This window comes from Thunnus maccoyii, chromosome 19 (genome assembly GCF_910596095.1).
Source record: "Thunnus maccoyii chromosome 19, fThuMac1.1, whole genome shotgun sequence".
Classification (NCBI taxonomy): domain Eukaryota; kingdom Metazoa; phylum Chordata; class Actinopteri; order Scombriformes; family Scombridae; genus Thunnus; species Thunnus maccoyii.
This window is the reverse complement of record NC_056551.1, coordinates 24121784-24148648: the sequence shown is the minus strand read 5'-3', so window position 1 is coordinate 24148648 and position 26865 is coordinate 24121784. Positions and strand designations below refer to the sequence as shown.

Here is a 26865-nt window from a genome sequence, read left to right as displayed (position 1 = left end):
TCACAAAAAACATGCCCTTCAATATTATTTCCCATTTACTGCCTTACATCATGTTGAAGAACTTTGTGTTTGGTCATCTAACTGGTCATCAAGTCAATATGACCGAATAATGATTTCTTTATTCAGGTGGGATCTGTCACTGTAGATTTCACAAAGCACGTAATAAAAGGCAACTGCAGTTTTCAACATATTAAACATGCAGTTGGAGTTTGTGCTTCCTGTTTGGGACTTGACAAAAGTAAGAAAAATAAAACTTTCTCCAAAGTAAAGATAATCTTTACAAATTGAACCAGTTTTTATATATTTTATACTTTTATAAGCTTGTCTTGTGTTTAGACTCAACCCAAAGTCACATCTCCAGCTTGTCCAGAATGCAGCAGTTCAGATTATTAGAGGAGTAGAAAGACGTGGTCACATCACTAAATTGCATATTTACCTTAGTTACTAGATTGCTTCAGAGCTGTTTTTTAAGATTTAACTGATCATCTTACATGATGAGGACAGTTTTGAAGTCACCAGGAAGTTATAGGGTGCTTTTACTCACTTTTGTTGCAACATCAGGTAATATCATGTATCAGTTGGCGCACAATAAGATAAAGAGGACGTGGCAAACTTTGTACAGACTAGAGACATTTACACTGATGAAGTGCATTTGTCCACTCAATTTATATTAATCCATTGAATCTAATTAATCCAGAATATTGAGTTGTTGATTTTTTGTTTGTTTGTTTGTTTTTAGATTTTTGGGTGTGTGTGTGTTTTTTTAAGGTGTATTATATATATTTATCTGACCAAGACTCAAAAACCCAAATACATAAGAAATATATATAATATATCAGAAAAATAGCAAATATTCACATATGAGAAGCTGGTAACAGATAATTAATACTTATGTACTTTTAGTTAAGCAATAGTTTGAATGCATGGCTTTTGCTTGTAATAGAGTATTTTATGCTGTGTTACTGTCACTTCTAAAATTCAATGCATAATCTAAATAGAAGGACAATAACCACCAAAGTCCATAAATGAAACCTGCAGACCTAAAAAAAAAAAAAAAAAAAAGTCACACACGCTGGTCATTTAAACATAAAATACTATCTTCTGACAATATATAAGTTATTCTTTGATATTATATCAGTGGAGGCGTAGAAATATCATTGATAAGCGGGTTTTGAATGTTTCCATATAATGTTCCTGTAGTGCAGATGAAGAGAAATGCGTGTTCTAGTTATCAATGACGGAAGGAAGATGAACTCATGAGTGAGATTATTATCATATTACCTGAATCAACCTGAGCTGTGTCTCGGTTGGTTAGATGCGGTCAGCTGACTCAGTCACATCATCTAGTGTCCAAATCATCTATTTGAAGAGGGGATGGCACTTCAAACAGTGAAGCAGTAACACCATCGGACATTACATTACATTTTATTTTAACCCGCTTTTGCAGCCATGACTTTAAAGACTCGATGGTCTCACCTGTTTCTCCTTTTGTCTTGCGTCCAGACTTGTCTTTGTCAGTCAGGTAAGATATCGCTTTGTTTTTTTCCATCACTAATGTTTTATGCTGTCATGAAAACATTCAGCTCAGGTAGATTTAAAATCCAAAAAGACTTGGTCATAACCTAGTAGCCTATATGGCTGGACCGTGTATGGTGAATGTGTGAAATTGTGGACAATTTGTTACAGAGATAGTCAGTGTCAGGGGCGCCGGATTCATTTCAGAAGTGCGGGGTGATCACGGACGCACACACGGTTCCATTCATATATTTTCTGGGGTCGCGGACACAGATATTGTATGTTCATGTATATGCTTTATTACAAACAATCCTACCGTATAAACCTGGAATCTGTGTGTAACAGCTGACCTCTTTATATACAGTCAATGGTGTAGATGGGTAGCAGAACACAGAACATTATTTACCGTTAGATCCTTGCCGATCCTGTTAATGAATTTACTGCTGCTGTGCCAGGTGCGTGAATGCGCACATCACTAATGTATCGTTTCAGCTGCTGTGTGATGCTGCAGGTATTTAAAAAAGTAAAAAGGAAAGAATCTGACGCACAGCCAACTGTGGGGAAAAAACATCATTACTGATGTTTTTGCAACATCCTGGATTACATTCAGTGACACATGAGCGATATTAATGTACAATTCAGTCTCAAACTGTAACCTTTTCTGACGGACATTTCAGTAGATTATGTTATAGATGCGACATACTAGAGAAGTAAAAGAAGCAAATACATGAAAGTTGATTTGTGATGTTGGAGTGCTCTGTGTGCGCACCTCTGTTGACTAAAGACACACAAACTGTGTCTTTTACTCTATCTGCAATTTTCATTTACTAGCAGCCTCCCTTTACTTCGTGCTCACTTTTCACTGTCTGATCTATTCATATTCGTAGCAGCACCAAAGTCAACATCTTATCCAAATTTACATGGAATGATCAGAAAATTCGAATGGAAATGATGTACTCTTTGCAGAAAAAGAAGCAAAAGTTTGTTGTTTTTTTTTCAATTTCACTCCCAAGTTCTGAGAAATTGTAGTAATTGTAATACAAAAAAACAACATGTCTAATTCCACCAACTACACACACAGGTCAGAACTATATTGAATTATTGCCATATACACGTATTCATGAAACGCATTCAGGGTGGTTGTGTACATTTTTTTTTATGACAAAATGTAATGCGCAATTTTGTTTGAAAATAAAATGTTTGCTAAGCAGTATGAAACTCAAACCTCTCCCACCACAATCAACCTCTTGCCAAATATTATTCACTATTTAAGCCCTACATTTACACAACTAATTTGCAATAACTATTTTCATTCACTTGTAAGATTCAGTGCCAATGCATGAAGTAGTGTGATGTTCATATAGTGCGAAGAAAAGAAACTGATCTCTTTTTATCTTAATTTATTTCTTGGAATTTTCCCAATTTCTTTCTGTCCTTCTTTAACCAGTTAATTAAAGTTCAAATTATGGGATGATCCCAGTAAGGATACAGTACATAATGTTTCTGCTCATTATATTTAATTATATTGCTTTATTTTGTATTTATTCCTGTACTCCTGCACCTCTTGCACCTCTGCTGATATCGCCACAAAGTTACAGCCAGTTTAGATGGAAATGGATGCTTCAATAAAACAAAACAAAGAACCTGCAAAGTCCCTGTTTGTAATGTGTGTATATTTATGTAATTCTGCATAGTAGTGGTATACACTCCTTTATTACGTGTTTGTAAATCTCTTGTCTTTCGTTTTTCCAGGTGAATATGAACTAGGTGAGTGAATGCAAATAAATTCTCCTGATATATAACATTCAGTTGTAATTCTAATGTTTACAATGTCTACTTCTACCATCAGCTGTGATTTACCATGTACTATACCTTCACCTCAGCCTCTCTTTACCTCGAGCTCACTTTTCAGTCTCATCTCTTCATGTTCGTAGCAGCACCAAAGTCAACATATTATCCAAATTCACATAAAATGAAAACAAAATTCAAATGACACTGATGTACTCTTTGCACAAAAAGTGGCATAACTTTATTTTCTCAATTTCATTAACCTGGATACCCAAGTTCTGGGAAATTGTAGAAGTTCGAACACCAAAAAAAGAAAAAAAGAAAAAAAAAACATGTCTAACTCCACCAACTGCACACAAATAAATTAGAGGAGGAAAAAATATTATGTGATAATCAGATCAGAACTATATTGAATTATTGCCATAGTATACACTAACGTGGTATTCAGATCTGCCTTTAAGGGTGCATATATATAGTTATTTGTTTATGAAAAAAATAATGTGTAATTTTGTTTGAAAAGAAAATATTTTCTAAGCAGAATGAAACTCAACCCTCTCCCACCACAATCAACCTCTTGCCAAATATTATTCACTATTTAAGCCCTACATTTATGCAACTAATTTGCAATAAATATTTTCATTCACTTGTAACATTCAGTGCAAATGCATGAAGTAGTGTGATGTTCATATAGTGCAAAGAAAAGAAACTGATCTTTTATAATCTTAATTTATTTCTTGGAATTTTCCCAATTTATTTTTGTCCTATTTTAACCAGTTCATTAAAGTTTAGATTATGGGATGGTCCAAGTGATGATATGGTACATAATGTTTCTGCTCATTATACTTAATTATATTGCTTTATTTTGTATTTATTCCTGTACTCCTGTACCTTTTACACCTCTGCTGATATCGCCGCAAAGTTACAACCAGTTTAGATGGAAATGGATGCTTCAATAAAACAAAACAAAGAACCTGCAAAGTCCCTGTTTGTAATGTGTGCATATTTATGTAATTCTACACAGTAGTAGTATACACTCCTTTATTATGTGTGTGTAAATGTCTTTGTCTTTTGTTACTCCAGGTGAATATGAAGAGGGTAAGTTACTGCAAATAAATTCTCCTACTATATAGTGTTCAGTTATAATTCTAATGTTTACAATGTCTGCTTCTACAATCAGCTGTGCTTTACCATGTACTATACCTTCACCTCAGCCTCCCTTTACCTCAAACTCACTTTTCACTGTCTGACCTCTTCATGTTCGTAGCAGCACCAAAGCCAACATATTATCCAAATTCAAATAAAATGAAAACAAAATTCAAATGAAACTGATGTACTCTTTGCACAAAAAGTGCCATAACTTCATTTTCTCAATTTCACCAACCTGGATACCCAAGTTCTGGGATATTGCAGAAGTTCGAACACCAAAAAAAGAAAAAGAGAAGAAAAAAAAAACATGTCTAACTCCACCAACTGCACACAAATAAATTAGAGGAGGAAAAAAATACTACGTGATAAACAGATCAGAATTATATTGAATTATTACCATAGTATACACTAACATGGTATTCACATCTGCCTTTTAGGGTGTATATATATATATATAGTTATTTTATATACGAAACATGTAATGTGTAATTTTGTATGAAAAGAAAATGTTTTCTAAGCAGAATGAAACTCAAACCTCTCCCACCACAATCAACCTCTCGCCAAATATTATTCACTATTTAAGCCCTACATTTATGCAACTAATTTGCAATAACTATTTTCATTCACTTGTAGCATTCAGTGTCAATGCATGAAGTAGTGTGATGTTCATATAGTGCAACGAAAAGAAACTGATCTTTTATCATCTTAATTTATTTCTTGGAATTTTGCCAATTTCTTTCTGTCCGTCTTTAACCAGATAATTAAAGTTCAAATTATGGGATGATCCCAGTAAGGATACAGTACATAATGTTTCTGCTCATTATATTTAATTATATTGCTTTATTTTGTATTTATTCCTGTACTCCTGTACCTCTTACACCTCTGCTGATATCGCCGCAAAGTTACAGCCAGTTTAGATGGAAATGGATGCTTCAATAAAACAAAACAAAGAACCTGCAAAGTCCCTGTTTGTAATGTGTGTATATACATGTTATTCTGTATAGTAGTAGTATACACTCCTTTATTACGTGTTTGTAAATCTCTTTGTCTTTTGTTTTTCCAGGTGAATATGAACTAGGTGAGTGAATGCAAATAAATTCTCCTGATATATAACATTCAGTTGTAATTCTAATGTTTACAATGTCTACCTCTACCATCAGCTGTGCTTTACCATGTACTATACCTTCACCTCAGCCTTCCGTTACCTCAAGCTCACTTTTCAGTCTCATCTCTTCATGTTCGTAGAAGCACCAAAGCCAACATATTATCCAAATTCACATAAAATGAAAACAAAATTCAAATGAAACTGATGTACTCTTTGCACAAAAAGTGCCATAACTTTATTTTCTCAATTTCATTAACCTGGATACCAAAGTTCTGGGAAATTATAGAAGTTCGAACACCAAAAAAAGAAAAAGAGAAAAAAAGAAAAAAACATGTCTAACTCCACCAACTGCACACAAATAAATTAGAGGAGGAAAAAAATACTACGTGATTAAGAGATCAGAATTATATTGAATTATTGCCATAGTATACACTAACGTGGTATTCACATCTGCCTTTTAGGGTGTATATATATAGTTATTTTATGTACGAAACATGTAATGTGTAATTTTGTATGAAAAGAAAATGTTTTCTAAGCAGAATGAAACTCAAACCTCTCCCACCACAATCAACCTCTTGCCAAATATTATTCACTATTTAAGCCCTACATTTATGCAACTAATTTGCAATAACTATTTTCATTCATTTGTAACATTCAGTGCCAATGCATGAAGCAGTGTGATGTTCATATAGTGCAAAGAAAAGAAACTGATCTTTTATCATCTTAATTTATTTCTTGGAATTTTCCCAATTTATTTTTGTCCTATCTTAACCAGTTAATTAAAGTTCAGATTATGGGATTGTCCCATTGAAGATATAATATATGATGTTTCTGCTCATTATATTTTATTATATTGCTTTATTCTGTATTCATTCAAATGTAACAATAGAGGAGGAAAAAAACAACATTATGCTTCTTTATACAATGTGAACCACATCCCCTGTCCTGTGCCTCTTACACCTCTGCTGATATTGCCGCAAAGCTACAGCCAGTTTAGATGGAAATGGATGCTTTAATAAAACAAATCAAAGAACCTACTGAATCCCTGTTTGTAATGTGTGTATATACATGTTATTCTGCATTGTAGTAGTATACACTCCTTTATTACATGTGTGTAAATGTCTTTGTCTTTGGTTTTCTAGTTGAAGATCTTTTATATGAACCAGGTGAGTAATTGAAAATAGATTCTCCTAATATATAACATTCACTTGTAATTCTAATGTTTACAATGTCTGCTTCTACCATCAGCTGTGCTTCACCATGTACTATACCTTCACCTCAGCCTTCCTTTACCTCAAGCTCACTTTTCAGTCTCACCTCTTCATGTTCGTAGAAGCACCAAAGCCAACATATTATCCAAATTCACATAAAATGAAAACAAAATTCAAATGAAACTGATGTACTCTTTGCACAAAAAGTGCCATAACTTTATTTTCTCAATTTCACCAAACTGGATACCCAAGTTCTGGGAAATTGTAGAAGTTCGAACACCAAAAAAAGAAAAAAAGAAGAAAAAAAAAACATGTCTAACTCCACCAACTACACACAAATAAATTATAGGAGGAAAAAAATACTACGTGATAAACAGATCAGAATTATATTGAATTATTGCCATAGTATACACTAACGTGGTATTCACATCTGCCTTTTAGGGTGTATATTTATCGTTATTTTATATACGAAACATGTAATGTGTAATTTTGTATGAAATGAAAATGTTTTCTAAGCAGTATGAAACTCAAACCTTTCCCACCACAATCAACCTCTCGCCAAATATTATTCACTATTTAAGCCCTACATTTATGTAACTAATTTGCAATAACTATTTTCATTCACTTGTAGCATTCAGTGTCAATGCATGAAGTAGTGTGATGTTCATATAGTGCAAAGAAAAGAAACTGATCTTTTATCATCTTAATTTATTTCTTGGAATTTTCCCAATTTATTTTTGTCCTATTTTAACCAGTTAATTAAAGTTCAGATTATGGGATTGTCCCATTGAAGATATAATATATGATGTTTCTGCTCATTATATTTTATTATATTGCTTTATTCTGTATTCATTCAAATGTAACAATAGAGGAGGAAAAAAACAACATTATGCTTCTTTATACAATGTGAACCACATCCCCTGTCCTGTACCTTTTACACCTCTGCTGATATTGCCGCAAAGCTACAGCCAGTTTAGATGGAAATGGATGCTTTAATAAAACAAATCAAAGAACCTACTGAATCCCTGTTTGTAATGTGTGTATATACATGTTATTCTGCATTGTAGTAGTATACACTCCTTTATTACATGTGTGTAAATGTCTTTGTCTTTGGTTTTCTAGTTGAAGATCTTTTATATGAACCAGGTGAGTAATTGAAAATAGATTCTCCTAATATATAACATTCACTTGTAATTCTAATGTTTACAGTGTCTGCTTCTACCATCAGCTGTGCTTTACCATGTACTATACCTTCACCTCAGCCTTCCTTTACCTCAAGCTCACTTTTCAGTCTCATCTCTTCATGTTCGTAGAAGCACCAAAGCCAACATATTATCCAAATTCACATAAAATGAAAACAAAATTCAAATGAAACTGATGTACTCTTTGCACAAAAAGTGCCATAACTTTATTTTCTCAATTTCACCAAACTGGATACCCAAGTTCTGGGAAATTGTAGAAGTTCGAACACCAAAAAAAGAAAAAAAGAAGAAAAAAAAAACATGTCTAACTCCACCAACTGCACACAAATAAATTATAGGAGGAAAAAATACTATGTGATAAACAGATCAGAACTATTTTGAATTATTGCCATAGTATACACTAAGATGTGGTATTCACATCTGCCTTTTAGGGTGTATATATATATATATAGTTATTTTATATACGAAACATGTAATGTGTAATTTTGTATGAAAAGAAAATGTTTTCTAAGCAGAATGAAACTCAAACCTCTCCCACCACAATCAACCTCTCGCCAAATATTATTCACTATTTAAGCCCTACATTTATGCAACTAATTTGCAATAACTATTTTCATTCACTTGTAGCATTCAGTGTCAATGCATGAAGTAGTGTGATGTTCATATAGTGCAAAGAAAAGAAACTGATCTTTTATCATCTTAATTTATTTCTTGGAATTTTCCCAATTTATTTTTGTCCTATTTTAACCAGTTAATTAAAGTTCGGATTATGGGATTGTCCCAGTAAGGATATAGTACATAATGTTTCTGCTCATTATATTTTATTATATTGCTTTATTCTGTATTCATTCAAATGTAATAATAGAGGAGGAAAAAAACAACAATATTCTTCTTTATACAACGTGAACCACATCCCCTGTCCTGTACCTCTTACACCTCTGCTGATAATGCTGCAAAGCTACAGCCAGTTTAGATGGAAATGGATGCTTTAATAAAACAAATCAAAGAAACTACTGAATCCCTGTTTGTAATGTGTGTATATTTATGTTATTCTGCATTGTAGTAGTATACACCCCTTTATTACATATGTGTAAATTTCTTTCTCTTTTGTTATTCTAAATCAAGATCCAGTAGGTCGAAAAGGTGCAGTAGGTGAGTGACTACAAATAAATTCTACTAATATATAACATTCAGTTGTAATTCTAATGTTTACAATGTCTACTTCTACCATCAGCTGTGCTTTACCATGTACTATACCTTCACCTCAGCCTCTCTTTACCTCAAACTCATTTTTCACTATCTGATCTATTCATGTTTGTAGCAGCACCAAAGTCAACATATTATCCAAAATTAGATGAAATGAAGACAGAATTCAAATGGAAATGATGTACTCTTTGCACAAAAAGTGACATAAGTGTGTTTTCTCAATTTCATTAACTTGAAACTGATCTTTTTTAATTTTAATTTATTTCTTGGGATATTCTTAATTTCTTTCTGTCCTATTTTAACAGGTTAATTAAAGTTCATATGATGGGATGGTCCCAGTGAGGGTACACTACATAATGTTTCCGCTCATTATATTTAGTAATATTGCTTCATTCTATATCCATTCATGACAATGAAACATGTTCATGTTTTTGCTTCATGTCTAATTTGTCTAAAGTGCCTGTAAAGCAAGTTATGCACAAAGTCAGATTTCTGATTTTTTTGAACTGATGTGGTGTTTTGCTCTGTTCATCCTCTTTCCAGCCTCGTTGTCAAGATATACTGTAGGAAAGAATTAACAATACAATTAACAATAGCAATAGAATTAAAATAAAATTATTAACAATAGAATATCTCATTGCATCTTCCCTGTGCTGGGCCACAAAAAGTCTTGATCAGTATTTCTTATCATGTTGATGTGTTTTGAATATTTAGTTTGGATGATGTGAATTATGAAGTTCAAGGATCACAGGATTTAGTTGTAATGATGTCTACATGTGCTTTTCTTTTGGCAATCCCTCAATCAAACAAAGGTAGCGCGGAGAATTTAAACCCAAAAACTATTTTCAAGTTATGATTTTGAACAGTCACATTTCATAAGAACTGATATTAGCAGCTTTCTCCTTCACAGGAACAAGTAGGTTACTGGTAGTGATAGTAAGGAGGCAGTTTGAGCATGATATTGTCTGGAAGGGATTATTTGGTGCTTCTGGTTTTATGGAATGAAATGTGAGATTATTATATAGTTTCCACAAGCAGGCCAAAAGAACTTTTCATTAAAGTTGAATAGGTCACAATTTTACCATTGTTGGTAAATTGAGACTTCATTTGCTCTGTCTAGTGTAATATGTACACTTCTGGCAGTCTGAAGTGTACTTTATAAAACATCTAACCTACTTATGCTATTTGTGCATCTTGTTTGTAAATTCATCAATATAACGAGCCTCTGATACCGCTGTGTGTTTTTCTGTTCGTTGACTTGACGGGTGGAAGAAGCAAATCAACATTGTTTATGGGGTATTTTTATATATTTCTCAAGAACCACTCATTCAAACAACTTCACACATCAACATTGCACTTCCTTGATTCCCAGCAATAGACCTACCAAGTACGAAGTAGATTGAATGAACACTTCTCAAGCTATAGGCTGGATGAGAATTACTTTGATCAAAATATATGATAAAGTTATATGTAAAATGGATGTTGTTGTAATGCTGCTGACTCAAGCTTAGAGGACTATTATTACAAGTAGGAAACAGGTCAAAATGCTCACAGCTGAAAGGAACAGAGTGCAACTCACATTTGAGTTTCAGATGTAGTCAAATTATAGTTTGTTCCTGCATATAAACTGGCATACTTCTGCTTTTCACATGTTTTCATATTGTCACTTCACAACAGGTGGAAGCGCCCCTGGTATAGAGAGCCGACGTGGGGTGGATGGCAACCCCCAAGACAGTGAAGCACTGAGCAATGGTCCACCGCCACTAAATATAAAAGGTGAGTGACTACAAATAAATTCTCCTAATATATAACATTCAGTTGTAATTCTAATGTTTACAATGTCTACTTCTACCATCAGCTGTGCTTTACCATGTACTTTACCTTCACCTCAGCCTCTCTTTACCTCAAACTCATTTTTCACTATCTGATCTATTCATGTTCGTAGCAGCACCAAAGTCAACATCTTATCCAAATTCACAAAAAATGAAAACAAAATTCAAATGAAAATGATGTACTCTTTGCACAAAAGGTGGTATAAGTTTATTTTCTCAATTTCACTAACCTGGATACCCAAGTTCTGGGAAATTGTAGAAGTTCGAACACCAAAAAACGAAAAAAAGAAAAAAAAAAAAAAACATGTCTAACTCCACCAACTACACACAAATAAATTATAGGAGGAAAAAAATACTACATGATAAACAGATCAGAACTATTTTGAATTATTGCCATAGTATACACTAACATGTGGTATTCACATCTGCCTTTTAGGGTGTATATTTATCGTTATTTTATATACAAAACATGTAATGTGCAATTTTGTATGAAAAGAAAATGTTTTCTAAGCAGTATGAAACTCAAACCTTTCCCACCACAATCAACCTCTTGCCAAATATTATTCACTGTTTAAGCCCTACATTTATGCAACTAATTTGCAATAACTATTTTCATTCACTTGCAACATTCAGTGTCAATGTATTAAGTGGTGTGATGTTCACATAGTGCAAAGAAAAGAAACTGATCTTTTATTATCTTCATTTATTTCTTGGAATTTTCCCAATTTCTTTCTGTCCTTCTTTAACCAGTTAATTAAAGTTCAGATTATGGGATGATCTCAGTGAGGATATAGTACATAATGTTTCTGCTCATTATATTTAATTATATTGCTTTATTCTGTATTTATTCCTGTAATCCTGTACCTCTTACACCTCTGCTGATATCATGGCAAAGTTACAGCCAGTTTAGATGGAAATGGATGCTTCAATAAAACAAAACAAAGAACCTGCAAAGTCCCTGTTTGTAATGTGTGTATATTTATGTAATTCTACATAGCAGTAGTATACACTCCTTTATTACGTGTGTGTAAATCTCTTTGTCTTTTGTTATTCTAGGTCAAGGTCCAGGAGACGGTCATCCATGTGAGTGACTAAAAATAAATTCTCCTAATATATAACATTCAGCTGTAATTCTAATGTTTACAATGTCTGCTTCTACCATCAGCTGTGCTTTACCGTGTACTATACCTTCACCTCAGCCTTCCTTTACCTCAAGCTCACTTTTCAGTCTCATCTCTTCATGTTCGTAGAAGCACCAAAGCCAACATATTATCCAAATTCACATAAAATGAAAACAAAATTCAAATGAAACTGATGTACTCTTTGCACAAAAAGTGCCATAACTTTATTTTCTCAATTTCACCAACCTGGATACCCAAGTTCTGGGAAATTGTAGAAGTTCGAACACCAAAAAAAGAAAAAAAGAAGAAAAAAAAAACATGTCTAACTCCATCAACTACACACAAATAAATTATAGGAGGAAAAAATACTATGTGATAAACAGATCAGAATTATTTTGAATTATTGCCATAGTATACACTAAGATGTGGTATTCACATCTGCCTTTTAGGGTATATATATATATAGTTATTTTATATACGAAACATGTAATGTGTAATTTTGTATGAAAAGAAAATGTTTTCTAAGCAGAATGAAACTCAAACCTCTCCCACCACAATCAACCTCTCGCCAAATATTATTTACTATTTAAGCTCTACATTTATGCAACTAATTTGCAATAACTATTTTCATTCACTTGTAGCATTCAGTGTCAATGCATGAAGTAGTGTGATGTTCATATAGTGCAACGAAAAGAAACTGATCTTTTATCATCTTAATTTATTTCTTGGAATTTTCCCAATTTATTTTTGTCCTATCTTAACCAGTTAATTAAAGTTCGGATTATGGGATTGTCCCAGTAAGGATATAGTACATAATGTTTCTGCTCATTATATTTTATTATATTGCTTTATTCTGTATTCATTCAAATGTAATAATAGAGTAGGAAAAAAACAACAATATTCTTCTTTATACAACGTGAACCACATCCCCTGTCCTGTACCTCTTACACCTCTGCTGATAATGCTGCAAAGCTACAGCCAGTTTAGATGGAAATGGATGCTTTAATAAAACAAATCAAAGAAACTACTGAATCCCTGTTTGTAATGTGTGTATATTTATGTTATTCTGCATTGTAGTAGTATACACTCCTTTATTACATATGTGTAAATTTCTTTCTCTTTTGTTATTCTAAATCAAGATCCAGTAGGTCAAAAAGGTGCAGTAGGTGAGTGACTACAAATAAATTCTACTAATATATAACATTCAGTTGTAATTCTAATGTTTACAATGTCTACTTCTACCATCAGCTGTGCTTTACCATGTACTATACCTTCACCTCAGCCTCTCTTTACCTCAAACTCATTTTTCACTATCTGATCTATTCATGTTTGTAGCAGCACCAAAGTCAACATGTTATCCAAAATTAGATGAAATGAAGACAGAATTCAAATGGAAATGATGTTCTCTTTGCACAAAAAGTGACATAAGTGTGTTTTCTCAATTTCATTAACTTGAAACTGATCTTTTTTAATTTTAATTTATTTCTTGGGATATTCTTAATTTCTTTCTGTCCTATTTTAACAGGTTAATTAAAGTTCATATGATGGGATGGTCCCAGTGAGGGTACACTACATAATGTTTCCGCTCATTATATTTAGTCATATTGCTTCATTCTATATCCATGCATGACAATGAAACATGTTCATGTTTTTGCTTCATGTCTAATTTGTCTAAAGTGCCTGTAAAGCAAGTAATGCACAAAGTCAGATTTCTGATTTTTTTGAACTGATGTGGTGTTTTGCTCTGTTCATCCTCTTTCCAGCCTCGTTGTCAAGATATACTGTAGGAAAGAATTAACAATACAATTAACAATAGCAATAGAATTAGAATAAAATTATTAACAATAGAATATCTCATTGCATCTTCCCTGTGCTGGGCCACAAAAAATCTTGATCAGTATTTCTTATCATGTTGATGTGTTTTGAATGTTTAGTTTGGATGATGTGAATTATGAAGTTCAAGGATCACAGGATTTAGTTGTAATGATGTCTACATGTGCTTTTCTTTTGGCAATCCCTCAATCAAACAAAGGTAGCGCGGAGAATTTAAACCCAAAATCTATTTTCAAGTTAGTATTTTGAATAGTCACATTTCATAAGAGCTGATATTAGCAGCTTTCTCCTTCACAGGAACAAGTAGGTTACTGGTAGTGATAGTAAGGAGGCAGTTTGAGCATGATATTGTCTGGAAGGGATTATTTGGTGCTTCTGGTTTTATGGAATGAAATGTGAGATTATTATATAGTTTCCACAAGCAGGCCAAAAGAACTTTTCATTAAAGTTGAATAGGTCACAATTTTACCATTGTTGGTAAATTGAGACTTCATTTGCTCTGTCTAGTGTAATATGTACACTTCTGGCAGTCTGAAGTGTACTTTATAAAACATCTAACCTACTTATGCTATTTGTGCATCTTGTTTGTACATTCATCAATATAACGAGGCTCTGATACCGCTGTGTGTTCTTCTGTTCGTTGACTTGACGGGTGGAAGAAGCAAATCAACATTGTTTATGGGGTATTTTTATATATTTCTCAAGAACCACTCATTCAAACAACTTCACACATCAACATTGCACTTCCTTGATTCCCAGCAATAGACCTACCAGGTACGAAGTAGATTGAATGAACACTTCTCAAGCTATAGGCTGGATGAGAATTACTTTGATCAAAATATATGATAAAGTTATATGTAAAATGGATGTTGTTGTAATGCTGCTGACTCAAGCTTAGATAACTATTATTACAAGTAGGAAACAGGTCAAAATGCTCACAGCTGAAAGGAACAGAGTGCAACTCACATTTGAGTTTCAGATGTAGTCAAATTATAGTTTGTTCCTGCATATAAACTGGCATACTTCTGCTTTTCACATGTTTTCATATTGTCACTTCACAACAGGTGGAAGCGCCCCTGGTATAGAGAGCCGACGTGGGGTGGATGGCAACCCCCAAGACAGTGAAGCACTGAGCAATGGTCCACCGCCACTAAATATAAAAGGTGAGTGACTACAAATAAATTCTCCTAATATATAACATTCAGTTGTAATTCTAATGTTTACAATGTCTACTTCTACCATCAGCTGTGCTTTACCATGTACTTTACCTTCACCTCAGCCTCTCTTTACCTCAAACTCATTTTTCACTATCTGATCTATTCATGTTCGTAGCAGCACCAAAGTCAACATCTTATCCAAATTCACAAAAAATGAAAACAAAATTCAAATGAAAATGATGTACTCTTTGCACAAAAGGTGGTATAAGTTTATTTTCTCAATTTCACTAACCTGGATACCCAAGTTCTGGGAAATTGTAGAAGTTCGAACACCAAAAAACGAAAAAAAAAAGAAAAAAAAAAAAAAACATGTCTAACTCCACCAACTACACACAAATAAATTATAGGAGGAAAAAAATACTACATGATAAACAGATCAGAACTATTTTGAATTATTGCCATAGTATACACTAACATGTGGTATTCACATCTGCCTTTTAGGGTGTATATTTATCGTTATTTTATATACAAAACATGTAATGTGCAATTTTGTATGAAAAGAAAATGTTTTCTAAGCAGTATGAAACTCAAACCTCTCCCACCACAATCAACCTCTTGCCAAATATTATTCACTGTTTAAGCCCTACATTTATGAAACTAATTTGCAATAACTATTTTCATTCACTTGCAACATTCAGTGTCAATGCATTAAGTGGTGTGATGTTCATATAGTGCAAAGAAAAGAAACTGATCTTTTATTATCTTCACTTATTTCTTGGAATTTTCCCAATTTCTTTCTGTCCTTCTTTAACCAGTTAATTAAAGTTCAGATTATGGGATGATCTCAGTGAGGATACAGTACATAATGTTTCTGCTCATTATATTTAGTTATATTGCTTTATTCTGTATTTATTCCTGTAATCCTGTACCTCTTACACCTCTGCTGATATCACGGCAAAGTTACAGCCAGTTTAGATGGAAATGGATGCTTCAATAAAACAAAACAAAGAACCTGCAAAGTCCCTGTTTGTAATGTGTGTATATTTATGTAATTCTACATAGCAGTAGTATACACTCCTTTATTACGTGTGTGTAAATCTCTTTGTCTTTTGTTATTCTAGGTCAAGGTCCAGGAGGAGGTCATCCATGTGAGTGACTAAAAATAAATTCTACTAATATATAACATTCAGCTGTAATTCTAATGTTTACAATGTCTGCTTCTACCATCAGCTGTGCTTTACCATGTACTATACCTTCACCTCAGCCTTCCTTTACCTCAAGCTCACTTTTCAGTCTCATCTCTTCATGTTCGTAGAAGCACCAAAGCCAACATATTATCCAAATTCACATAAAATGAAAACAAAATTCAAATGAAACTGATGTACTCTTTGCACAAAAAGTGCCATAACTTTATTTTCTCAATTTCACCAACCTGGATACCCAAGTTCTGGGAAATTGTAGAAGTTCGAACACCAAAAAAAGAAAAAAAAGAAGAAAAAAAAACATGTCTAACTCCATCAACTACACACAAATAAACTATAGGAGGAAAAAATACTACGTGATAAACAGATCAGAACTATTTTGAATTATTGCCATAGTATACACTAAGATGTGGTATTCACATCTGCCTTTTAGGGTGTATATATATATATATATAGTTATTTTATATACGAAACATGTAATGTGTAATTTTGTATGAAAAGAAAATGTTTTCTAAGCAGAATGAAACTCAAACCTCTCCCACCACAATCAACCTCTCGCCAAATATTATTCACTATTTAAGCCCTACATTTATGCAACTAATTTGCAATAACTATTTTCATTCACTTGTAGCATTCAGTGTCAATGCATGAAGTAGTGTGATGTTCATATAGTGCAAAGAAAAGAAACTGATCTTTTATCATCTTAATTTATTTCTTGGAATTTTCCCAATTTATTTTTGTCCTATTTTAACCAGTTAATTAAAGTTCGGATTATGGGATTGTCCCAGTAAGGATATAGTACATAATGTTTCTGCTCATTATATTTTATTATATTGCTTTATTCTGTATTCATTCAAATGTAACAATAGAGGAGGAAAAAAACAACATTATGCTTCTTTATACAATGTGAACCACATCCCCTGTCCTGTACCTCTTACACCTCTGCTGATATTGCCGCAAAGCTACAGCCAGTTTAGATGGAAATGGATGCTTTAATAAAACAAATCAAAGAAACTACTGAATCCCTGTTTGTAATGTGTGTATATTTATGTTATTCTGCATTGTAGTAGTATACACCCCTTTATTACATATGTGTAAATTTCTTTCTCTTTTGTTATTCTAAATCAAGATCCAGTAGGTCGAAAAGGTGCAGTAGGTGAGTGACTACAAATAAATTCTACTAATATATAACATTCAGTTGTAATTCTAATGTTTACAATGTCTACTTCTACCATCAGCTGTGCTTTACCATGTACTATACCTTCACCTCAGCCTCTCTTTACCTCAAACTCATTTTTCACTATCTGATCTATTCATGTTTGTAGCAGCACCAAAGTCAACATGTTATCCAAAATTAGATGAAATGAAGACAGAATTCAAATGGAAATGATGTTCTCTTTGCACAAAAAGTGACATAAGTGTGTTTTCTCAATTTCATTAACTTGAAACTGATCTTTTTTAATTTTAATTTATTTCTTGGGATATTCTTAATTTCTTTCTGTCCTATTTTAACAGGTTAATTAAAGTTCATATGATGGGATGGTCCCAGTGAGGGTACACTACATAATGTTTCCGCTCATTATATTTAGTAATATTGCTTCATTCTATATCCATGCATGACAATGAAACATGTTCATGTTTTTGCTTCATGTCTAATTTGTCTAAAGTGCCTGTAAAGCAAGTTATGCACAAAGTCAGATTTCTGATTTTTTTGAACTGATGTGGTGTTTTGCTCTGTTCATCCTCTTTCCAGCCTCGTTGTCAAGATATACTGTAGGAAAGAATTAACAATACAATTAACAATAGCAATAGAATTAGAATAAAATTATTAACAATAGAATATCTCATTGCATCTTCCCTGTGCTGGGCCACAAAAAATCTTGATCAGTATTTCTTATCATGTTGATGTGTTTTGAATGTTTAGTTTGGATGATGTGAATTATGAAGTTCAAGGATCACAGGATTTAGTTGTAATGATGTCTACATGTGCTTTTCTTTTGGCAATCCCTCAATCAAACAAAGGTAGCGCGGAGAATTTAAACCCAAAATCTATTTTCAAGTTAGTATTTTGAATAGTCACATTTCATAAGAGCTGATATTAGCAGCTTTCTCCTTCACAGGAACAAGTAGGTTACTGGTAGTGATAGTAAGGAGGCAGTTTGAGCATGATATTGTCTGGAAGGGATTATTTGGTGCTTCTGGTTTTATGGAATGAAATGTGAGATTATTATATAGTTTCCACAAGCAGGCCAAAAGAACTTTTCATTAAAGTTGAATAGGTCACAATTTTACCATTGTTGGTAAATTGAGACTTCATTTGCTCTGTCTAGTGTAATATGTACACTTCTGGCAGTCTGAAGTGTACTTTATAAAACATCTAACCTACTTATGCTATTTGTGCATCTTGTTTGTACATTCATCAATATAACGAGCCTCTGATACCGCTGTGTGTTTTTCTGTTCGTTGACTTGACGGGTGGAAGAAGCAAATCAACATTGTTTATGGGGTATTTTTATATATTTCTCAAGAACCACTCATTCAAACAACTTCACACATCAACATTGCACTTCCTTGATTCCCAGCAATAGACCTACCAAGTACGAAGTAGATTGAATGAACACTTCTCAAGCTATAGGCTGGATGAGAATTACTTTGATCAAAATATATGATAAAGTTATATGTAAAATGGATGTTGTTGTAATGCTGCTGACTCAAGCTTAGAGGACTATTATTACAAGTAGGAAACAGGTCAAAATGCTCACAGCTGAAAGGAACAGAGTGCAACTCACATTTGAGTTTCAGATGTAGTCAAATTATAGTTTGTTCCTGCATATAAACTTGCATACTTCTGCTTTTCACATGTTTTCATATTGTCACTTCACAACAGGTGAAAGCGCCCCTGGTATAGAGAGCCGACGTGGGGTGGATGGCAACTCCCAAGACAGTGAAGCACTGAGCAATGGTCCACCGCCACTAAATATAAAAGGTGAGTGACTACAAATAAATTCTCCTAATATATAACATTCAGTTGTAATTCTAATGTTTACAATGTCTACTTCTACCATCAGCTGTGCTTTACCATGTACTTTACCTTCACCTCAGCCTCTCTTTACCTCAAACTCATTTTTCACTATCTGATCTATTCATGTTCGTAGCAGCACCAAAGTCAACATCTTATCCAAATTCACAAAAAATGAAAACAAAATTCAAATGAAACTGATGTACTCTTTGCACAAAAAGTGCCATAACTTTATAGTCTCAATTTCACCAACCTGGATACCCAAGTTCTGGGAAATTGTAGAAGTTCGAACACCAAAAAACGAAAAAAAAAAGAAAAAAAAAAAAAACATGTCTAACTCCACCAACTACACACAAATAAATTATAGGAGGAAAAAAATACTACATGATAAACAGATCAGAACTATTTTGAATTATTGCCATAGTATACACTAACATGTGGTATTCACATCTGCCTTTTAGGGTGTATATTATTGTTATTTTATATACAAAACATGTAATGCATGTGCAATTTTGTATGAAAAGAAAATGTTTTCTAAGCAGTATGAAACTCAAACCTCTCCCACCACAATCAACCTCTTGCCAAATATTATTCACTGTTTAAGCCCTACATTTATGCAACTAATTTGCAATAACTATTTTCATTCACTTGCAACATTCAGTGTCAATGCATTAAGTGGTGTGATGTTCACATAGTGCAAAGAAAAGAAACTGATCTTTTATTATCTTCATTTATTTCTTGGAATTTTCCCAATTTCTTTCTGTCCTACTTTAACCAGTTAATTAAAGTTCAGATTATGGGATGATCTCAGTGAGGATATAGTACATAATGTTTCTGCTCATTATATTTAGTTATATTGCTTTATTCTGGATTCATTCAAATGTAAAAATTGCGGGGAAAAAAACCTACATTGTGCCTTTTTATTTGGCATGAACCACATCCCCCGTCCTGTATCTCTTACACCTCAGCTGATATCGCCGCAAAGTTACAGCCAGTTTAAATGGAAATGAATGCTTTAATAAAACAAAACAAAGAACCTACAAAGTCCCTGTTTGTAATGTGTGTATATTTATGTTATTCTGCATAGTAGTAGTATACACTCCTTTATTACATGTGTGTAAATCTCTTTGTCTTTTGTTATTCTAGGTCTAGGTCCAGTAGGTATAAACGGTCCACTACGTGAGTGACTACAAATGAATTCTACTAATATATAACACTCAGTTATAATTCTAATGTTTACAGTGTCTACTTCTACCATCAGCCGTGCTGTGCCGTGTGTACTGTACCTTCACCTAAGCCTTCCTTTACCTCAAATTCACTTTCCACTGTCTGATATATTTATGTTCCTAGCAGCGCCAAAGCCAACATCTTATCCAAAATTAGATGAAATGAAGACAGAATTCAAATGGAAATGATGTACTCTTTGCACAAAAAGTGACATAAGTGTGTTTTCTCAATTTCACTAACTTGGATACCCAAGTTCTGGGAAATTGCAGTAGTTTCACCACCAAAAAGAAACTAAAAAAAGAAGTATGTCTAACTCCACCAACTACACACAAATAAATTATAGGAGGAAAAAAATACTACATCATAAACAGATCAGAACTATTTTGAATTATTGCCATATACACTAGCATGTGGTATCCATGTATGGCTTTTAGGGTGTATATATATAGTTATTTATGTACGAAATATATAATATGAAATTCTGTTGAAATTTTTCCACCTGCCAGGTACAATGAACAGTTCTCAAGTTATGCGAAGGACAATCCTACATACATGCATACAGGCATGGTCAGTGGAAGTGTCTGTAATGTGCATTCCTGGATATTAAATGTTCATTTGCAATTTTCTGTAGTGGTCCCAGTAATATTTGCTGGTAAAGTGGAGCGTATCACATGACATGGTTACGGTACGTTTGAGTAAAAAAGGGTGTAAATGCGGTTGCAAGAACAATACTTTCTACTCATATCTTGGGATGTTTCATCTGTTTCACCCTGTAGATTCTCGTTTCTCGCTCTACATTGAATGTTTTGTCAGAGTGATTATTATTATTAAGCTATAGGCTGGATGAGAATTACTTTGATTAAAATATATGATAAAGTTATATGTAAAATGGATGTTGTTGTAATGCTGCTGACTCAAGCTCAGAGGACTATTATTACAAGTAGGAAACAGATCAAAATGCTCATAGCTGAAAGGAACAGAGTGCAACTCACATTTGAGTTTCAGATGTAGTCAAATTATAGTTTGTTCCTGCATATAAACCTGCATACTTCTGCTTTTCACATGTTTTCATATTGTCACTTCACAACAGGTGGAGGCGCCCGTGGTATAGATTACCCAGGTGGGGTGGATGGCTACTCTCAAGACAGTGAAGCACTGAGCAATGGTCCAACACCACTAACAGGTGAGTGACTACAAATAAATTCTCCTAATATATAACATTCAGTTGTAATTCTAATGTTTACAATGTCTACTTCTACCATCAGCTGTGCTTTACCATGTACTATACCTTCACCTCAGCCTCCCTTTACCTCAAGCTCGCTTTTCACTGTCTCATTTCTTCATGTTTGTTGCAGCACCAAAGTCAACTTCTTATTCAAAATTAGAAGAAATGAACAAAGAATTCAAATGGAAATTATATACTCTTTGCACAAAAAGTGGCATAAGTGTGTTTTCTCAATTTCACTAATTTGGATACCCAAGTTCTGGGAAATTGCAGTAGTTTCACCACCAAAAAGAAAATAAAAAAAGAAGTATGTCTAACTCCACCAACTGCACACAAATAAATTATAGGAGGAAAAAATTACTACATGATATTCAGGTCAGAACTATATTGAATTGTTGCCATATACACTAACATGTAGTATTCATGTATGTGGTGCGAACCACATCTCCTGTCCTGTACCTCTTACACCTCTGCTGATATTATGCTTTTTTATACAACGTGAACCACATCTCCTGTCCTGTAGGCTACCTCTCACACCTCTGCTGATATCGCCACAAAGCTACAGCCAGTTTAGATGGAAATGGATGCTTTAATAATACAAAAGAAAGAACCTACAAAGTCCTTGTTAGTTATGTGTGTACATTTATGTAATTCTACACAGTAGTAGTATACACTTTATTACATGTGTGTAAATCTCTGTCTCTTGTTATTCAAAGTATATTTCTACAACCTCCAATAAGTGAGTGAATGCAAATAAATTCTTCTAATATGTAACATTCAGTTGTAATTCTAATGTTTACAATGTCTACTTCTACCATCACCTCAGCCTCCCTTTACTTCAAACTCACTTTTCACTATCTGATCTATTCATGTTTGTTGCAGCACCAAAGTCAACATTTTATTCAAAATTAGATGAAACGAACACAGAATTCAAATGGAAATGATGTACTCTTTGCACAAAAAGTGGCATAAGTGTGTTTTCGCAATTTCACTAACTTGGATACCCAAGTTCTGGGAAATTGCAGTAGTTTCACCACCAAAAAGAAAATAAAAGAAGAAATATCTCTCACTCCACCAACTACACACAAATAAACTATAGGAGGAAAAAATTACTACATGATAATCAGGTCAGAACTATTTTGAATTATTGCCATATACACTAGCATGTGGTATCCATGTATGGCTTTTAGGGTGTATATATATAGTTATTTATGTACGAAATATATAATATGAAATTTTGTTGAAATTTTTCCACCTGCCAGGTACAATGAACAGTTCTCAAGTTATGCAAAGGACAATCCTACATACATGCATACAGGCATGGTCGGTGGTAGTGTCTGTAATGTGCATTCCTGGATATTAAATGTTCATTTGCAATTTTCTGTAGTGGTCCCAGTAATATTTGCTGGTAAAGTGTGCTGAAGTAGCGTATCACATGACATGGTTACGGTACGTTTGAGTGAAAAAGGGTATAAATGCGGTTGCAAGAACAATACTTTCCACTCATATCTTGGGATGTTTCATATGTTTCACTCTGCAGATTCTCGTATCTCACTCTGCATTGAATGTTTTGTCCGAGTGATTATTATTTGGGGCGCTTTAACTACATGTTCAACCTCTGTCATGACTCTATGTGTCCCAGTCGATGATCATGGAGGCTGCACTGGAAATTATGAATGAAAATTTTGACAGCGTTTTGCGTGCAAATTCAGGAAGCTCATCTCTGCCCAGTTACCACAATTGCAGTCAAATCAAGCGCACCTGCAATGCAGTCACCCCATAGAAATCTGATATAACAGCTCCATGAGTCGCATGTTTTACCCTCAAGACTCGTATTTAACTGCTGTTGTTCATAGTTTGTGATGTGAAAACATCAGAGAAATAAAAAGTTTGCGTCCTGGTATTAGTTCAGTTATAAAATCCAAACGCACCACAGAGGAAACACAGTCAGTCTGCGCCTCGCTGCTGTTCTCTGTTTCCATCATCTCACACTGATTCATTTTAAAAGAGCAACGGCCAATGGTGAAACTTCATCACTCTGCCGGCCAACCAGTGGTGAAACTTCATTACTCAGGCACTCACTCACTTACAGATAACTGCAGTTACACGGCTGGTCTGTGGCTGGTCCAGCCAAAAAGTACTTCTACATTAACATACGTTGAATATAGGCCCTGTTTGTTTGATGTCTTGGTCTTGATTGCCTTTATAGGCTGGATAAGAATTACTTTGATCAAAATATAAAACAAAGTTATATGTAAAATGGATGTTGTTGTAATGCTGCTGCCTCAAGCTCAGAGGACTATTATTACAAGTAGGAAACAGATCAAAATGTTCACAGCTGATCGGAACAGAGTGCAACTCACATTTGAGTTTCAGATGTAGTCAAATTATAGTTTGTTCCTTCATGTAAACCTGCATACTTCTGCTTTTCACATGTTTTCATATTGGCAGGCATCCCTGATAAAGAGAGCCCAGATGGGGTAGAAGTCAGACCTCAAGACAAAGAATTCCTGAGCAGTCATCTTACAACTATCTTCCTCCCAATCATCTACATCATTGTGTTTGCTGTGGGGCTGCCCACCAACGCCATGGCAATATGGGTATTCCTCTTCAGGACCAAGAAAAAGCACCCGTCGTTGATCTACATGGCAAACCTGGCTCTGGCTGATTTGCTCTTTGTCATTTGGGTCCCCCTGAAGATATCATACCACTTCAACGGGAACAACTGGATCTACGGAGAAGGGCTGTGCAAAGTGCTGGTGGCGTTTTTCTACAGCAACATGTACTGCTCCATCGCCTTTATCACCTGCATAAGTGTCCAGCGTTATTGGGCGGTGGTCCACCCACTGTCCGAGCAGCAGAGGGACAACCGCATACCCGTTGCCGTCTCCATCACAGTCTGGGTGGTGGTCTGGCTTATCACCATCCCTCTCTACCTGTATGACCAACAGGTCAGAATAACAAACTTCAATCCAAAAATCCTTACCTGCCATGATGTCACCAGGGAAAGTCAGGTGAAAATATCAGCTGGCTACTTCCTGACAATGGGAACTCTGGGATTTGTTGTTCCCACTATTGTGTGCATCATATCCTACATCCTCATGCTCAAAGCTCTCAGGAACAGCATGACAGATGCTGCCATCACCAAGAAGCGACGGAAGGCTGTGGTCTTGATGATCACGGTCTTGGTTATGTTTTTAGTGTGCTTCACCCCCAGTAACATCATGCTGCTGGTACACTATATCCTCCTGTTGGGCGAGGCCAACAAACACCTGTACAGATTTTACATCACCACCCTGTGCCTGGCTAGTCTCAACAGCTGCATCGACCCTTTTGTTTACTACTTTATCTCCAAGAATTTCAGGGATCATGTGAAGAACACGTTCCTCTGCAGGAGTGAGAGAACAGTGAAGAGGATGAAGGTGTCCTTCAGGGCTCCGAAAAACTCACAAGAGCAACACACCACGCCTAAGTCAGGAAACACACAGAGCACTGAATGCTAGTGGATTAATCATTATTAAGCTGTTTTATTCCTGATCATTATCTCTCTTCAGATATCGTTTTTTGGTAACACTTAATTTACAGGTCTCTTCATTTGTATATCAAAATAAAATAAAGTGTTACCTTTTTTTTCTTATTCTACTGTGACGTCTTCCACCTCAGGTTTGGTTCAGTACATGTAAGGAAATTTAGGAGTCATCTTTGGCAATGACCTCCTGTTTCAGAGCTTTGAGCTGTCTAAATTACTGCTTATATTGTTTTAATACATTTAATTGTCTTTATATCTTTTACGACAAACTTGTTTTATGCACTTTGCTTGATACAGTTTGCTTGATTTCAGCAGGATATGAATGATTGCCTTTATTTAGTTTTAATGGGTCTAATCTTTTATTCCATGTTGTAATTTGATGAATTTTCTGTCAGTGTTTGATGTGCCAGAATTGAGACCCAAACCTAAAATGGGCAAAATTTAGCAGGTTTTATAATGTAGGATAAAAGTTTGTGTGTGTTGTTTAAAGTAATAATTTTTGCTTGTATATCTACATTTTAGTTTGTCAATAAAAGTAATTGTCTAACTAGCTGTTTCCTGACTCTGTGGACTGGTCGACATGGGAAAGGTCAATTCCGGTACTTCTCATTTTCAAAACAATCCTGATATTTTAACCTTTGTTCACCATTCAGGGTTGTGTTCATCTAAAATTCCCGTCAAAGACAAAATTTCATCCCAATTATTTATTCTGTGTGTAGAAGATTTTTCATACCCCCCAGGGCCTGGCATAATGTCACAAATGTCTCTTTCTTTTTCCAACTGTAAAAATACCAACTAATTTGTTGCCATTTTGTGAAAACACACATCATCCACCCTTCTTTGTTTTTTCTTCTTTTCTTTTGAAATGGCATTTTAACACCGTAATTGTTCACTTCAGTTAATGATTGTCACTCAGCTCTTGTTCACTCCTCCTCTGTTACACTGCTGCACAGAATACTACGGGAGGTGAAGGTAAACTTTTATGGAACTTTATTTATCACTGTTCTCAGTTTACACACAACATGTTAGCATATGCAACCAATAATACAATTGACTTTTCCCCAAAAAAAACTCTTCTTCTCCTCTTCTTTTTAACCCTTTCCACAATTTCCCTACTATGGCAAGTAACCTAGGTCACTAAAAACATGCCACTCAATATTATTTCCCATTAACTGCCTTACATCATGTTGAAGAACTTTGTGTTTGGTCATCTAACTGGTCATCAAGTCAATATGACCAAATAATGATTTCTTTGTTCAGGTGGGATCTGTCACTGTAGATTTCACAAAGCACATAATAAAAGGCAACTGCAGTTTTCAACATATTAAACATGCAGTTGGAGTTTGTGCTTCCTGTTTGGGACTTGACAAAAGAAAATAAAACTTTCTCCAAAGTAAAAATAATCTTTACAAATTGAACCAGTTTTTATATATTTTATACTTTTATAAGCTTGTCTTGTGTTTAGACTCAACCCAAAGTCACAACTCCAGCTTGTCCAGAATGCAGCAGTTCAGATTATTAGAGGAGTAGAAAGACGTGGTCACATC

General features: G+C 34.3%; 1 protein-coding gene across 6 annotated transcripts; it reads left to right on the top strand.

Moving 5' to 3' along the window:
- Positions 1–1325: 1325 nt before the first annotated feature.
- Positions 1326–25897, top strand: LOC121885143 (proteinase-activated receptor 2-like). Of its 6 annotated transcripts, XM_042394311.1 has the most exons (14): positions 1326–1522; positions 3268–3282; positions 4384–4398; positions 5513–5527; positions 6697–6720; positions 7888–7911; positions 9093–9119; positions 10851–10949; positions 12062–12088; positions 17448–17474; positions 19206–19304; positions 20484–20516; positions 21655–21747; positions 24241–25897. In XM_042394311.1, exons 1-14 carry the CDS (start codon positions 1450–1452, stop codon positions 25290–25292), a joined length of 1623 nt encoding a protein of 540 aa, XP_042250245.1. In that variant the 5' UTR covers positions 1326–1449; the 3' UTR covers positions 25293–25897. The 6 variants fall into 6 exon arrangements, with proteins under 6 accessions (XP_042250245.1, XP_042250246.1, XP_042250248.1 ...); XM_042394312.1 differs by lacking the exon at positions 7888–7911; XM_042394314.1 differs by lacking the exon at positions 20484–20516.
- The last annotated feature ends 968 nt before the right edge of the window (positions 25898–26865 follow it).

Bases quoted from the DNA above. Each gene is read 5' to 3' on its own strand.
- LOC121885143 (XM_042394311.1), top strand. From the start codon at position 1,450: ATGACTTTAAAGACTCGATGGTCTCACCTGTTTCTCCTTTTGTCTTGC. The intron at 6,721-7,887 runs GTGAGTAATTGA...TTGGTTTTCTAG, and splicing joins AGATCTTTTATATGAACCAG to TTGAAGATCTTTTATATGAA. The intron at 20,517-21,654 runs GTGAGTGACTAC...ACTTCACAACAG, and splicing joins AGGTATAAACGGTCCACTAC to GTGGAGGCGCCCGTGGTATA.